This window comes from Empidonax traillii, unplaced genomic scaffold (assembly GCF_003031625.1).
Source record: "Empidonax traillii isolate 1590-97213 ecotype Southwest subspecies unplaced genomic scaffold, ASM303162v1 scaffold716:size334641, whole genome shotgun sequence".
NCBI lineage: Eukaryota > Metazoa > Chordata > Aves > Passeriformes > Tyrannidae > Empidonax > Empidonax traillii.
The window spans coordinates 32451-47025 of record NW_020955909.1 but is presented as its reverse complement, the minus strand read 5'-3'; the positions used below and the strand labels follow the sequence as shown (position 1 = coordinate 47025).

Here is a 14575-nt window from a genome sequence, read left to right as displayed (position 1 = left end):
AAAGGACTGGATTTGTGGAGTTGCAGGCTGCTCTGGCTCTCTCCTGGGACACAGCATGGTGCTTCCCTGCATTGTGCACGTTTTCCTCGCCATGTGTCAAGTCTCCAGGAGACTTGCAGTACTTGGGACTGCAGGTCTGTCTGACTGAACCTCAGACTTGAGGCTTTTAGTCAGGGATATAATAGAGGTTTTTTAGGGGGGTTGGTTTGTTTGTTTGGGATTTTGTTTGTTTGTTTTTAATATTTCATTCAGATGTTTATACTCAGAAATATGTTACTATGGTATTTCTGTCCCTATTTCTTAGAAGTTTATATGCCTAAGTACTTGTACATCATTTGTCAAACGTGGGGAAATGGGAGTGAATAAATTATTAACTCTTTCTTCCTGTTCATTAAATTAGAATTTGGGGTTTATACTTTGAAAAATATCCACTGCCTCGGTTTCTTAAAGCTCCAGGAGGCTCACTCATGCTGTGTTTTGCAGAGCAGTAGTGTTCATTTAAATGAAGGAAGCAGTCAATGTGAGGTTTTGCAAAGCCCTGGAGTTACTCAGTGTTTCTCTGTGGGACTGTCAGCAGGCACAGCAAAGGCTCCTGTCTGAAACTGCACAGCAGCCAGGAGCTGGGCATCAGTGGTTTCCTTCTGCCCTGGTGGGGAGCGCTTCACTTTTACTATCTGTTGCTTCCATGCATGTGCTGGGTACAAAGGGCTGTGCTGACCTGCAGGAACATCCTGGTCTTGTTCTGCTCCTGCCTCATCCCAGAGTGTCTTCTGAGGACAGTGTTCTTGTGTGGGGCTGGAAACCTTTGAGCAGCAGCAGAGGCTGCAGAGAGGGGGTGTTTAGGACCATTCTCAGCCTCAGGGGTATTCTGAGGACATGTGCTGCCTTGAGAGTGTTTAATGATTTGCCAGATTTTCTACCTATCAGTGTGGTGGGACTCAGCTCTTTCCTTGGGGCACTGGCAGAGCAAGACTGTGCGGTGTCATAAATGGATTTTAGCATGTACGATTTCTAGTTTCTCCCATAGTTACAAGGACAATAAACTTGTTTCAAACATGAAAAACATTGGCAAGTGTGTTTGCAAAGAACTGAAAAAAAAAAAAAAACAAAGGAAGCAACGGACTTTTTTTTCATTTATTTTTTTTAAACTTTGCTTTAGTTGCCTTATGTACTAACGTTTCCGTGCACAGGGCTGAGGGTTTGCTCAGCTGCTGTATACAGAACTTGGTGACCTCTAGCAAGGTGTAAGTAACTGGGGAACTCCGTATGCCACAGTTCCATGGCCACAATAAGTTGACCTGAGAAGAAAAAATATCTTGAATCAAGATTTTTTTATCTATTTTCACCCAATGAAAAATGAAAGGGCGTCAGCTGTCACCTTGAGGGTTGTTAGTTAACTCATAATCCCACTTAAGCCTTCCTAAATGCCTGTTGTACAGAGTATTAGCATCTGCATATTAATAGTAACAAGGTGAATGTCCTTCTTTCGGGGACCAGCTGTAAAATTTAAGTTTTAATATATTAATAAAATTAATCTCTAGATTCACAAATATAGAACTCTAGATAAAAGTCAGAAAGGTGGGTTGTTAAGCTCCTTTTATTTAGGCTATGTGTTAACTAGGTTGCCCCAATCAAAGTTCTGCAGCTTTTTGGGTTTTAGGAGCTCATACTGCAAGGGATTTCATCAGCCTCTCAAAATAATCCATGACAATGCCAAACTATAGTTTTTCTCCTAATATCTAACCAATAGATTTCACCTTCTCTTGTGAAATACATTAATTAAATCTTGATCTAAACTCAGTGGATATTTGGAATAGTCGATGGTGGCCCTTCACAGACGGCTTAGGCCTATGTTTTTGTCCTCCTCTACAGGTTTTTCGTTATTGAGGAACACACTTCCTTCAGCTGCTCCAAAGTTTTCTAAATCTTTTGCTATTTTTCCAAACTGCATCTATGTGCATTTTTTCCTGAAGTATACTCTCCAAACGTGAAAATGACCCCACTTCTGGTTACAGTCTTACCCCAGTTATTCCCAATAGAATAAATACTTCTTGCATCTTCTATATATTAATTCTGATAATGCACTTGGGAATGAGGTTTGCTTTATCTTGGTTTGTAATTGTAAATTATTGTACATTATTCACAGCTGTATTCTATTCCAAACAATTATTCCCTGGTGCCTACTGAAACATTTGATTTTCTGTCCAAAGTGTAACAACTTGTCCTTGTAATTACTGAAGTTCACATTGTTGAACGCAAACCGTGTGTCCAATTCAAGACCATTCTTCAATCTTGTCCCCCATCCCTTCTGACCTGTAAAAAGGATATACTTACCTCTGTCCATCCTCTCCGTGCACTATATTGACTGTTTCTGCTCCTAGTCTTGTCCAGAGCAGAGAAAATATGGCTTTATTCCAGAGAAATTCGATTTTTGTAGTATTTTTGGGGTTAATTTCAACATCAAGATATTTTGTGTAGACTTCATCTTGAGTGAGGTCTCCACTACAAACAGAATGAAGACAGCAACATTAAGTTTGACGGTTCGGAGATTACTGAACCAAAGTACATTCTTCACAAATTTTCAGTTTTTCCCTTTGTTAGAACAGAAATTTGCATTTTTGTTGTTCTTTAACTGGACACAGGACCAGGGCTCTGAACAAGGAGAGGATGAAAACTAGTACTGAACACTTGGACAGGGGCCTGTGGCAGGAGACCACAGGGAGATGGCAAGAGTGAAACTAGAGCTGTCTCCCATGCCTGTGTGTGCCAGGTTTGCAGGTATCATTGCAGAGAGAGCTGCAGGTGAGCTGGAGCTCAGAAATACAGAGCTGATGGAAATAGAAGTGCCTTCAATTTCCTTTTCACAACCATCCATCTACCCTCATGGTTCTTACTTCTGATGTTAAGCAGAATGTTTGCAATGCAGGATAAATGTTCACACTGCTTAAATATGTGGAAAATATGTAGACCAATTAGGTTAGGAGCATTAAATGCTATAGAGAAATATTAATTTAACTTACTTGGCAATTTCATATTCTTTCATGTGCCCCTCTGTGTCATGGAAAACTAGGTTTATGTCTCCCCTTGTTTTCTTTACGCCGGACAGTTTTATAAATATTTTTTGTCTCCAAGCTGCATAAATAAAATCAAAAATAAATCTAGATTATTATTGCTATGAGAGATTTAAAAATGTTAGTATACCAGGAAGTTATTTTTTTCCTAACTAACTGGAATTCATTCCTGTTAAGAAATGGAAGACTTTTGAGCTTGAATTTTGATAACTAATGTAGCATTTTTTGTCAGAGGTATTAGCAGTTGTTCATAGAAGCAACACAGGTGCAGGGCTGTAAATCACATTAAGGCAATGACTTTCCAAAAGCTGGACAACTGTAACAAACCTTCTCCACTCACCAGCAAAAGGTTCATCTGCTGCTGTATTTAAAAAATACTTTTGGTTTTCCCTCTTCAATTTCTCAGGGAATCTGTCAGCGTAGTGCCCCATCATTGGACATCCCTCAGGTGGACATGGGAAACAGTCTCCCTAGGGAAAAGAAAAGCATCGGTTAATGAGTCTTTTTTCATCCTAGCTCTGATGAAATTAAGGCTCAAGATGCCGTTCTGATCTTGCAAAGCTGTGGCAGTGCTGTATATTGTCCCAATTTATCACCAAAACCTGATAAACTTGTTTTAGATAATGGCTCCTGCACCCAGGAGGGTGTAGAATGACCAGATTTGATATCCGTGTATGATAATGGTCTGAAATTCTTAAGTTCAAATATTTTTCAGTTGGGTTCTAGTTCAAAATATAAGCCAATTCTACCCTCCTAGTGGAAGAGAACTTGCCCACATTCACAATATCATATGGGAGAAAATAAATTGAGCATCATTCATAAGTGCACTGATTTAGGTGCTCTAATCTGTGTCCAATTAGAGGACAATCAAGGATTCTGGAGGCTCCAAATGTCTCTTCTTCCAGCCAGGAATTAGTAGGATAGATATATCTAACCTATGTGCCCTTTGCATAAAGGTTTGGGGTGATAATTCCATGGGGTTTAATCTTTTTCCCACATTTTTGTTGACATCATCTATGCTTCAGGATTCATTTTCCAGAGTGGAATAGCTGATGGGAACTACTGTGTGCTGTGCTTCCTCCTACCCAACCACAACACCATGGGACCACAGCCACCAGCATCGAAGTGGTGCCTGCCCCAGAGTCCTGGATTATTTTCTTTACCCCTCACACAGTCCTGAGCTGATATACTTACTTCCTCAAAGGATTTGTACGTTTCACAGGGATATGCAAGGTATCCGGTGGGATAGAGGATACTTTCAAAATAATACTCATGGCTGCGTGAGTGATGGCACCCCCCAAAGATTGTAGCATCTGTTGGAAAAAAGTTTATGATCATGAGAGAAACAGCCTCCTGTTATCCCATATAGGAGTTGCACTTGTCTCACCATGGAAACAGCTGAAGCATAGAATGGAACAGCAGCGTGGTCTTGTATTCTTTTGTCTGAATTTGCACATTTTTTTGTTTTATCTGGAGAATTGTGTGCCATTACCTCAAGATTTCAAGTGAGATGTGTTGGTCTGCCATGATGTAACAGTCCCCTTTAAGAATACACACACACACATATATATATATTTGAGAAGTCACAGCAAGCTGATTACATTTTTAAAGGCTTAATAGAACATGGAGAATCCAGCATCCTTCTGCCAACCTGTCCAAAGCTTCTGAAAACAGAGAAGTTTCAGGGAGAGAGCTGAGGCATGTCCAGTCCCTGCAAAGGCTGAGTGCTCTTGCCTAATTCATGCCTTGTAAGTGCTGGATGCTCTTTATAGCACCTGCAAGATGCTGCAAGAAACCAGAGGTGGTGGTGTCAGGCTGCTGATTTGGTCACGACACTGGCCTATCCCAGCCTGGAAAACCACCTGCTGGGGTTGTTGGACCTACCCAATCCCTGTTTCCTGCTTTTTTGGGATCTACATCTAATTTCAAATTACAGAAACAAAGCTCAGGCATGAATGATACCTCCTTTCCCTGCAGCATTCTCTGTGGAGCACTGTTCCGTTCCAGCCTTTATTTCTTACTTCCTTTTTAACTTAGAAGTAAATAGGCAAAAAGAAATTTTGTTTTGCTGTTTTCTCTCGAAGAGGCAATTATTTTCACAGTTCATGTTTCAGAATTGAGCAAAAATAACGTAGTATGTATGCTGGAAATGTATGTTTACCTGCAATGATAGCTTCAAAATCGCTTTGCTTCATCTCTGGAATTAAATCAGTGCATCCAGGCATCACAGTTCCTCCATTTGGGTAAAAGTCCAGGTGCCCAGTGGTGTTATACATTCCAAGCCCTAAGAGGTGCATGTGATGGTGTCAGTGTCTCGCTTAGATGCCCCTTTCTGCAAGTACTTACTTGCACATGAACTCTTACCTGCAGCAGGAAAGTGAGCAGCATTGCTGTGAATAACATCAACAAAGTTTGCATCTGAAGGATCCAGTCTCACCTCGGGAGGAGTACCTTCAAAATAGGGCCCAGCTGGGTCTAAACCTAAAAACCCACAACATTTATTAGTTGAGGGAGGAAGTGTTGCACATGTTAATATTTCTTTTGCTCACTTATGACATCAGGTGTTCAGTTATTGTACAAGGCATGTTCAGTAATGATGGGAATTATAAGCTAAACTGTAAAAAATAAGCAGTAGTATGCTTTTGGGAGCCTTTTTGAAAACCTATTCCAACAGGAGTAAAATATTTTTTTCAATAGATTATATAATGGCATATTATCACTATGAAGGAGGCATTTCATTACCTGTGAGCTTATTACTGTCCTGTAAAGCTTTACAAACAAGTATAACTAAGGATTCTTGCTGCTTTGTCTTTGTGTGGGGCTTGATGTAACTCAGTGAATGATGGTAATGTTACGAACTTGTTAGCTATGTTTGTCCCTCTACTAAAGTCTTCCTCTAAAGAGTTCTTAACCTAAATAGAGAGAGAAGATGTAATAATTCCCTTGTTTCTGAGAGGGATAAAGTTTGAATACTGTTATGACAGGTTGTTCCAGCACTTAATTCCAGTCTACAGGCCAGTGTGTTGCAAGTTTCTTTCCTTTAGACACGTGCTGTTAGCTCTGCATCTCGGTGAACAGCCTACCTGTTATCCGTTTGATGCCTCGGATCCTTCTTCCCGCTTCTCCTGCAGTATGTGCTCCCAGACTGTGGCCAATTAAATGGATTTCGTAAGGGGAGTATCCGAACATTTTCTGAAGTGGAAGTGGTGGTGGGGGGAGATAAGAACACAGGCTTTGAATAACAAGCAAAGAGGGTATCTGACATTATGGGCCTGTGATAACATCTAGACTGACTTTCTGCATAGCAAACAAGGTGTGGGTCCCTTGAGTTAATTATCGTTTAAATTACACTAAGAATTGATAGAAAAATGATCCAATCTGGAATTTTAAATGCATAGTGATTAAGGATTCACTGCTGTAGTGTTGGCATATGCTTCCCATATTCCACTACCCTTGCTGACAAAAAATATAAACCTTATTTGGATCAGCGTCTCATGTCATCTTCCATAACAATGGTCTTGTTTTTTTCTTTATGTACTCTATCATGAAGCTATTTTTAATCACATATCTATTTTCCACATGTCCACTTAGAATATGTGATCATATTACTGAATAATATTTTCATTGACAAGCTCAGGTGGGGTGATATTCTCCTCTTTACCAAGTGTCACCTGTACAAGACCTGCGCTGCTGAGATACTACAGGTGCTTTTGAAGGTTAAAAGGGAGATTAATCAGTCTTTAGGCTGTATGAAGGGGACAGATTTCATTCAGGGATTTGATGAGTTTTGTAACTACTGGAACCAATAAGTTTGCTAATTGCTTGAGGCTTTTAATTAAGTTTTGGGTTGCAATATGTATACCAAAATAGATCAGCAATATTGGCCTGTCTGCCTTTATTGTTAGATGGCAGATTCCTCTGAATGCATTTTACTGCAGTGCTTCCATTTCCAATGCAGTTTAACCTCTCCTGCAGTCAAACTCTAAAAGTTTGTAAAGCAGGGAAAACAAAAGAAAGTCTAAGTACCACCTGTGCGTTTTTATAAGGGAAGAAAGGGAGGCCCAGACTGCAAATGGTGCAGCAATAGAGATAGTAAATGAGAAACTGAATCCATCTTCAAATGAGCCAGGATTTATGCATAAAGCTCCAGGAGCAAATGTGTGAAGCTAGATATGCGTTTCCTAGGTAGGAACAGTTGACTGTACCCCAGCAGAATCTAGAAAAGTGTTCTTTGATTCTCAGGTGCTGCAATTTTGGCACTTTGCTTTGTGGGTTCTGAATTCTTTCTCACAGCACTTTAAAATAAGCACCTCCTGACCAGGATCAATCCATAGCCAGGCAGGTTTCTGATTTTTAGCTGCTTCAAGTACTCATGAGTCTTTCTGAAATCAGTGGAAAATGCTGATACACAAATTTTGTAAGTGAGCAGTTCTATGCTCTGTTTATAAATGTGAACACCTGCCTTCAGGAACATGAAGTTCAAAACTAGAAGGCAACTAGACAGTTTATTGTGCTTGTAGACTGCAAATATGGAACTATCAAGTGATCCAGCTCCTGCTCATTTTGGTGGTGCCAAGCTGAGATCTTGATGTACTTCTAGCACCCGTGTAAAATGCTTGCAGAACTTGCAAGCTGAACCTGCCTCCTTTCCGTGGAATGCCTCCTTGTCCGTATCATCGTGGGGAAACGTCGCCACCTACTGGTCTCTAATTAGTTGGCACATCTTCTCGGCCACATTAGCTTAATTTGCGTCTTTTGTAACTGCGGGAAGTCCTGACGGGGCTGACAATTCGTGTAATTAGCTGGATCTCTGCTGCGTGCGCTGTACAGCTCTGCCTGACCGTACTCGACAGGGTTCACACCCAAAGCAGCAGTGTCATAACCCCCCTATGGCCACTGAGGAATTGCAGGAGGTGAAGAGGGTTCTTTTACCTGTAAAGTTGTTATGAAATAAGCAACCTCAGCCCCAATCACGCGGATGTTGTTCACTGCATTGACGTAGGTGCCTTTTGCACCTTCTTTCCAATCCACAGCAATGCAGTTGATGTTTGCCACTTCCAGCAACAGCTGATGTGGGAACACACAAAGTAATTTAAGGAAACAAGTAACAATGAGAGATTTAACTTAAATCAGAAAAAGCATTATAAGGTACCATAATAAGGAAATATCTCATTCTCTATGAAATGGGACTATCGCTGTAGCCCATACTAAGCTCAAACACACATCTTTTTACTAGCCAGGATATATTATTCCATAAAGTATCAATTATGAAAACTGTAATAAAAAATTATACTTTATACACCAATTTTATGCATATTTGAAATAATTAGGAAAAGCCATACAACTGCACAGTGTTTTCTATGTGCAGTATGTGACTTTCTTTGAGGGAGCTTAACTGAATTGTATAGGAAGTAGACTTATTTATTAAATGCCTTTAAAACTGAGAAAGTCATGTCAGACTGAAAAGATGTGGAGTAGAGCAGAAAGGTTCTATTTCAGCAAAGAAAGCTAATGCATTGGTTACATCAGTACTTGGCATAGCCTTATAGAGATCAGTGATTTTTCCAGTGGAAAAATCATGTCTTAGTCTGCAGTTATAGTTTTCTGTAATTAAAGCTTACTTAAGGCTGAGATAGAATAAGAACTGGAAACAAAAATTATTTTATGTAAAACAGCTAAGGGTGAATGACAAGGAATAACAGAAACTTGAAATCATAGTACATCCTGGACTCTCTCCTTTCCTGTAGGGACCATAAGTTTGTAGTGTGGAGAGGCAGAAAGAAATGCTGTTTCTTTTAAACTGAGAAAAATTTGGAAATTTAGTATTCTAGATTAAAAGTTTTCATAGATTTATGAACAAAAGTAATGCTGCAGATCTGTGACTTAATATTCGGTGGTGTCTTTTTCTAGCTTGTCCTTTTCCCTACCAGTATGGAGGAAGCAGCAACTAGAGTAGATCTTGCTTATCTACCAGAGCCAAGGTACACTCTGCTGGTTTTGTGAGAGCATCCATATTTCATGTTTGAAATTTTTTTTTCACTGAACTCTGTAATCAAACAAAAAGCAAAAAGTTTGGTGGTGGTGCTTTGGTTGTGCTTGGTTGGTTGGTTGGTTGGGGTTTTGTTTGTTTTAAAAACTGAATAGTGGTGAACCAGGATAATATTATAGACTGAAACTTGAGCTTTACAACTCATGAAGGCCTTTTGACTGAAGGATGGTTCAGTTGCTGTTAATGGGAGCAGCAGTGAATTGAAGGGTCTAAACCAATAATCTGACATGAGTGTAGAGGTTGGTGACACCTGTGTTCACGTTATTGCTTTGATCTGATCTGAAGGGTTTGGGAATGGAAACTCTCTAGATAAACATCATCTCAGAGATGGCCAAGAAGCCTTGCCTTTGCTGCATCTTCCCAAGTGGGAACATTTTGGTTTTTGTGAAATTTAATTCTTGGTTCATATCTTCTACTACCTAAAGAACTGCAAAATGGCAGGTGAATATTAGTGCCTAAAGGATAGTGACAAAGCTACTACTGCTGATGGAAATCAGAGGATACTCTCTCATACCAAGCACATTTCTACCACCCAGCCTGTTTTTCCAGTGCTGCCAAATCCATGAATGATGAAGGAGGTTTTCCTATGTGAAGAAAAATGTGAGTTTTGGATGGTTGAGCAGTTTATCGCCGAGATCACCTGTTTTAAAAAAAAAAAAAAAAAAAAAATTATTCATATTTTCAAACATTTAAAAAGTTAGGTCATCCCCTCTGCAGGACTGAATTAACTCCTTTGAATGGACAAATGTCTGTGACTTTTGGAACTCAGGGACCCTTGTTTCCAAGCAGTTGTTCCCACGTGGTTTCTGCTACTTAATGCAGGAAGAACCCCCTTTAATGGAATATGAAGCAACCTAAAAGGGCCACAGTGTCACATGGTTGGCTTGACTTCGGCAAGTTTCTCCAGGGTGCAGCCACCAGCTCCACAATTCCTGCTTCAGCTTGTCCCTTTACTGGCCTGACCTCTGGCTTCAGCGTGCTGCTTTGCATCCTGTTTGGTCAGCTACTCCAGAAAGGCTGGAAGAACTTCATGCAAGAACTGCATGAAGTAGGGCTGAAACTGGTCTTCGCACATTGCTGCAAGCTACTTAATTATATATTTTTCTCTGAGAATGATATCTGACTATATGTATTGTTTTCAAACAAATACGGGGGCTGTGATATGAGCTCAGAGAGTTTGGGTGTGGATGGGCTGTGCCCTAGATCATAGATACACTTCAGTTCAATGTCTGGGAAGTAGTGCAAGAAGTATTTTGGTTTATGTTATCAGCAGCAGAGCTGCTGAGTAATTTGCTGTGCATATCTCGTGTGCTCACACGTCCCTGCTCTGCAGATTGTAGAAGTTTGTTGCGAGTTCTCATCCTTACATCATTAGAGTCTCAGTGTGGCAACCAGGGTTGCTGTAAGCAATGATGTCTGCAAGGGCAGTGGTGGCATCATAGCTCATGATGGAACGTAGTTCAGGGGAATGCCAAACGTCCCTGTACAGCTCAGGGAACACTAGGTTTGGGGGTCTGAAAGGAATTAAGCAGCTTCATAAGCATTTACTGAAGCCATGTGATCCCAGCTCCTGATGTTTCAGGTTCCTCCATATTGTTCTGCTCAGTATTTCAGGGCATAAGCAACTTGAGTAATTCTACTTTTAGAGTGCAGAGAGACAGGTGAGAATGTAAAATCACTCAAATTTCAAGGGGGAATGCAGGTTTGGAAATTGCATAAAATCAGTCACCTTCAGACTTTTATTTTTAAAAGTCACTGTATCTTCTAGCTCAGCTCCCCTTTGAGTCAGCAGTATTTGCTCTCCTATCTGATACTCAGAAGCCTATTTATTTTAATGAGGTTGCAGTGTTGCTCAGAGACCTAAACACATGCAAAAGGGAGTCTGCCATAGCCTCTAACATTGTGCAGGAAAATACCAGGAAACTTTTTACACCAAAGTACATTCATTACTATACCTTCAAACTACCTTCTTATTTTGACTTGTTTGCTTACGGTGACTGGCATAGACTTTGTAACAAGCTAACATTTCTAGGTTTAGTCAGGTTTTTATGTTAAAAATAAATGTCACCTGTGAGTTATTTCCTGTTTCTCTGGTGTAGAGAGTAAAGCTGATGTTCATATGTTCTGGAGAATCAGGCAAACCTGTCAGAAGTCTCCCTGGTACCCCAGACCAGGGTGGGTCATCTGTAAAACACCCAAGCCTGGGGTAGCAAACTTCTTTACCTAGAGAAAAAGAAATAACTTGTTTGTATGTCCGATTCCCTTATGCTTGGTGATGTATTTGGGACTACAACAGTCTGAAGAGCAGAAAACTAAGTATTTAATTTTATGATTAATTTTGAAACTCATTTCCTGGAGTTCATTCTTGTTTCCTTCATGCATTTTGTCCAAAATGGGTAACACAAGGGGAGCAAAATAATTTGAGGATGAACCAAGTAAAGACCCAAACCCAATCTTCACACCATTTTCTAGGCTTGTAAAGTATTAGTTCAGTTTCTTTTTGAAAACAGACTTTTAAGAAATGCTTGTTTGAATTGCTTCTGCATGGTTTCTACTCCAAAGCATTGTGTGTCTGCTCACAGGAATGAAGCATATCTACCCAGTAACCTTGTACTGTGAATGATATGAACATTTCCTTTAAAGTAGCATTTTTTTTCTAGATCAAATGGGTCTCATGCTCACTTATCCTTAACTTTCCTGTTTTAGTGCTGTTGTGCTAAGCACCCTGTTGCTGATCAGTTTGTTGTACACGACAGTAATGTAAAGAGCTCGTGCATTGGCTTGATAGAAATAGGACACGTGACACTGAATTTCTCTGTGGATTTTCAGCACAGTTATGTCTCTTGTGTTCTTAATAATAACTTGTAAACAAAGCAGAGCCTTTTAGCATTATTTGTATGAACAGTAATAGATGTTGTCATACAATGACCCGCAAATCATACTACAATTGCAGTGTAAAGGAAAATAACAGTCATCATATCCTATATATCATTTCGTATGAATTCACTTTCTAGTGGTAGTTTTTAAAGATATAATGTCTCACCTGCTACTGTGCCAAGGAGATAAAATGCAATAATCCACATTCCAACCACCTAAAGCAAATTGAATACACAGGTTAAGCGTTTTGCTTTGAGTGATTTGTCCTTTTAAAAGGAGTGTAATACAAAGAGAAATGCAAAGCCCTGCACCTGAAGAGGAATAACCTCACACACTGGTCTGTACACAGTGGGAACCCATCAGCCAGAAAGAAGCTTTGCAGAAAGAGGCCTGAGGCTCCTGGTGGGCACCAACTGACCACAAGTCAACAACATGCCCAACACCCTTTACTGTCCTGGGCTGCTTTAGGAGCAGTGTTGCCAGCAGGATGTGGGAAGTGATCCTTCCTCACCACTCAGTTTTGCTGTTCACTGCATTTCTTGTACAGACAATACTACATGCAGATTGCTGAGGGAATTAACCAGAACTTAAGGTCCTGATTTCCATCCGGCTGTGAAGAGAAAGGTCCGAGGTGTGGTACAACACAACCTGTAACTTGTTAAAGTCTGCACACTTGGCAGCTTAGTCTCCTCACTACAAGAAAGACATTGAGGTGCTGGAGCGATTCCAGAGAAGAGAACAAAGCTGGTGAAGTGACTGGAGCACGACTCCTGTGAGGAGAGGCTAAGGGAGCTGGAGGTTGTTTAGCCTGGAGAAAAGGAGGCTCAGGGGGGACCTTATCACTCCATCCAACTACCTGAAAGAAGGTTGTAGCCAGCTGGGGATCAGGCTCTTCTCCCATGCAACCAGAGACAGGACAAGGTGAAATGGCCTCAAACTGTACGAGGGGAGGTTTAGATAGGATGTTGGGGAAAATTTCTTTACAGAAAGGGCTGTCAACGGGAACAGGCTGTCCAGAGAATTGGTGGAGTCACCATCCCTGCAGGGATTTAAAAGATGTGTATATGTGGCACTTAGGGACATGATTTAGTGGTGGACTTGGCAGTGTTAGCTTAAGGATTGAACATAATGATCTTAAAGTTTTTTTCCATCCAAACAATTATATGATTCTGTCTTCAAGCTCTTTGGGCTGCTTCCAGGGCTCCTTTTATTTATGTACTTTCATATGCCTGACTTTATATAGATTCTTTTCCTCTACACTCCTTTATTTGTCTTTTCAAGGGCAGGAGTTCCATTTATTTCCCCTTTCTCCCCTCCCATTTGCCTCATTTATGGTTCTCTAATTCCTCTTCTTCTAGGTGTTTCCTATGGCATCTTCCTCCCACTTTCAACATACCACTTTTATTTTAAACCAAAAATTTGAGCTGTCACTCTTGGCTGCTGGGATATCTCATTAGAAATATTAAGAAAAAATGGTAAACGTAGTAGTTATAATCTTGCTGTGTGGGCAACATTCTCCAAGGGATATTTCTACAGGTATGAGAAATCTAGAAAAACAGTGTCCCAAAGCTCCTTGACACTACAAAATACTCTTGGAAACAAAGAAGAAACAATTCAGAATTTTACAGAATTGTCCTTGAAGTTTCTGTGACAAATGTCAGACAAGAGGTATATCTGGTCCACCTATGTACTTGGTTTTGGTGGAAGTTGGATTACTTGGTTGTAAAACATGGTTTCTTAACAAAGCCAAATGGGATAGGTCAGAGAGTGTGTATCAGCACTCTCTAAAAAACTCTGAAGTCTCTATTTGGAAATAGCTTGTTTGTGTATTAGGGCAGAGAAGTGAGGATAAATATCTAAGCAGTGAGCAGGAGGTGCAGAGTGCCAAGCTGAGAGGAATTATGACATTTCCTTGAAAATTCAGTTCTGATCCCAATTCTAATTTATCCATTGATATAGTTAACAGAGAAGAAAACAATCTGCTCAGGGAGAGTCGAAATCAGAGAGGAAGTCTGGCAGTAAGGACAGAAAGGATCAGGAGTTATTCAAAGCTGATGGTGAAGGACAAGAACAGAAAACTGTGCACCAAAAGGAGCAGCTCCCTTCCGCTGGAATATGTATCAAGCACTCCCCAGCACTATGATGAGAACCAGATGACAGTGTAGCAAAATGACAGATGATGCAGCATATCAAAGGTATTGCAGAGCTCAGAAGAATATGTTTATATTTTATGGACAGCCCTCATACTCAGGAGATGTATAGTCCATGCTGGGAACTACTGCAGGAAGGATAATATCATTTAGTTTCAGACCTAAAATCTAAAATGCAAGTAATGATTTTAAAAAATGTGGGAGATTGTTGACAAATAAGGTGATCAGTAGTTTCTTTCAGAGGATCTTCCTTTGAAGGCAGAAAATTGAAATGGACACATAGCTAGGTTAGTAAAGGAATTAGCAGAAATGTTACTATTAATGTATATAATTTGGATAGAAGACAATTTTTTACTAGGAAGCCTTTTTATATTGATCTATGTTAATGACAAAAGATCGTAAAGATGTCAAAAATTATGTCTTTGTAA

At 40.2% G+C, this 14575-nt stretch overlaps 1 protein-coding gene across 1 annotated transcript; it reads right to left on the bottom strand.

Annotated features, from left to right (window-relative positions):
- Nucleotides 1-1227: 1227 nt before the first annotated feature.
- Nucleotides 1228-12898, bottom strand: LOC114065949 (pancreatic lipase-related protein 2-like). Its single transcript, XM_027900247.1, has 13 exons — nucleotides 12854-12898; nucleotides 12164-12212; nucleotides 11189-11343; nucleotides 9635-9760; nucleotides 8004-8138; nucleotides 6155-6263; nucleotides 5436-5552; nucleotides 5233-5355; nucleotides 4266-4384; nucleotides 3412-3541; nucleotides 3021-3132; nucleotides 2335-2502; nucleotides 1228-1298 (listed from the first exon to the last, which is right to left on the bottom strand). Exons 1-13 carry the CDS (start codon nucleotides 12896-12898, stop codon nucleotides 1235-1237), a joined length of 1452 nt encoding a protein of 483 aa, XP_027756048.1. The 3' UTR covers nucleotides 1228-1234.
- Nucleotides 12899-14575: the final 1677 nt, after the last annotated feature.

Coding starts and splice junctions, on each gene's coding strand:
- LOC114065949 (XM_027900247.1), bottom strand. CDS start 12,898: ATGGGAGAAGAGCCTGATCCCCAGCTGGCTACAACCTTCTTTCAG. Junction 6,264..8,003: donor ATTTCATAACAACTTTACAG/GTAAAAGAACCC, acceptor CTTCCACTTCAG/AAAATGTTCGGATACTCCCC. Junction 5,356..5,435: donor TGCTCACTTTCCTGCTGCAG/GTAAGAGTTCAT, acceptor TGCACCTCTTAG/GGCTTGGAATGTATAACACC.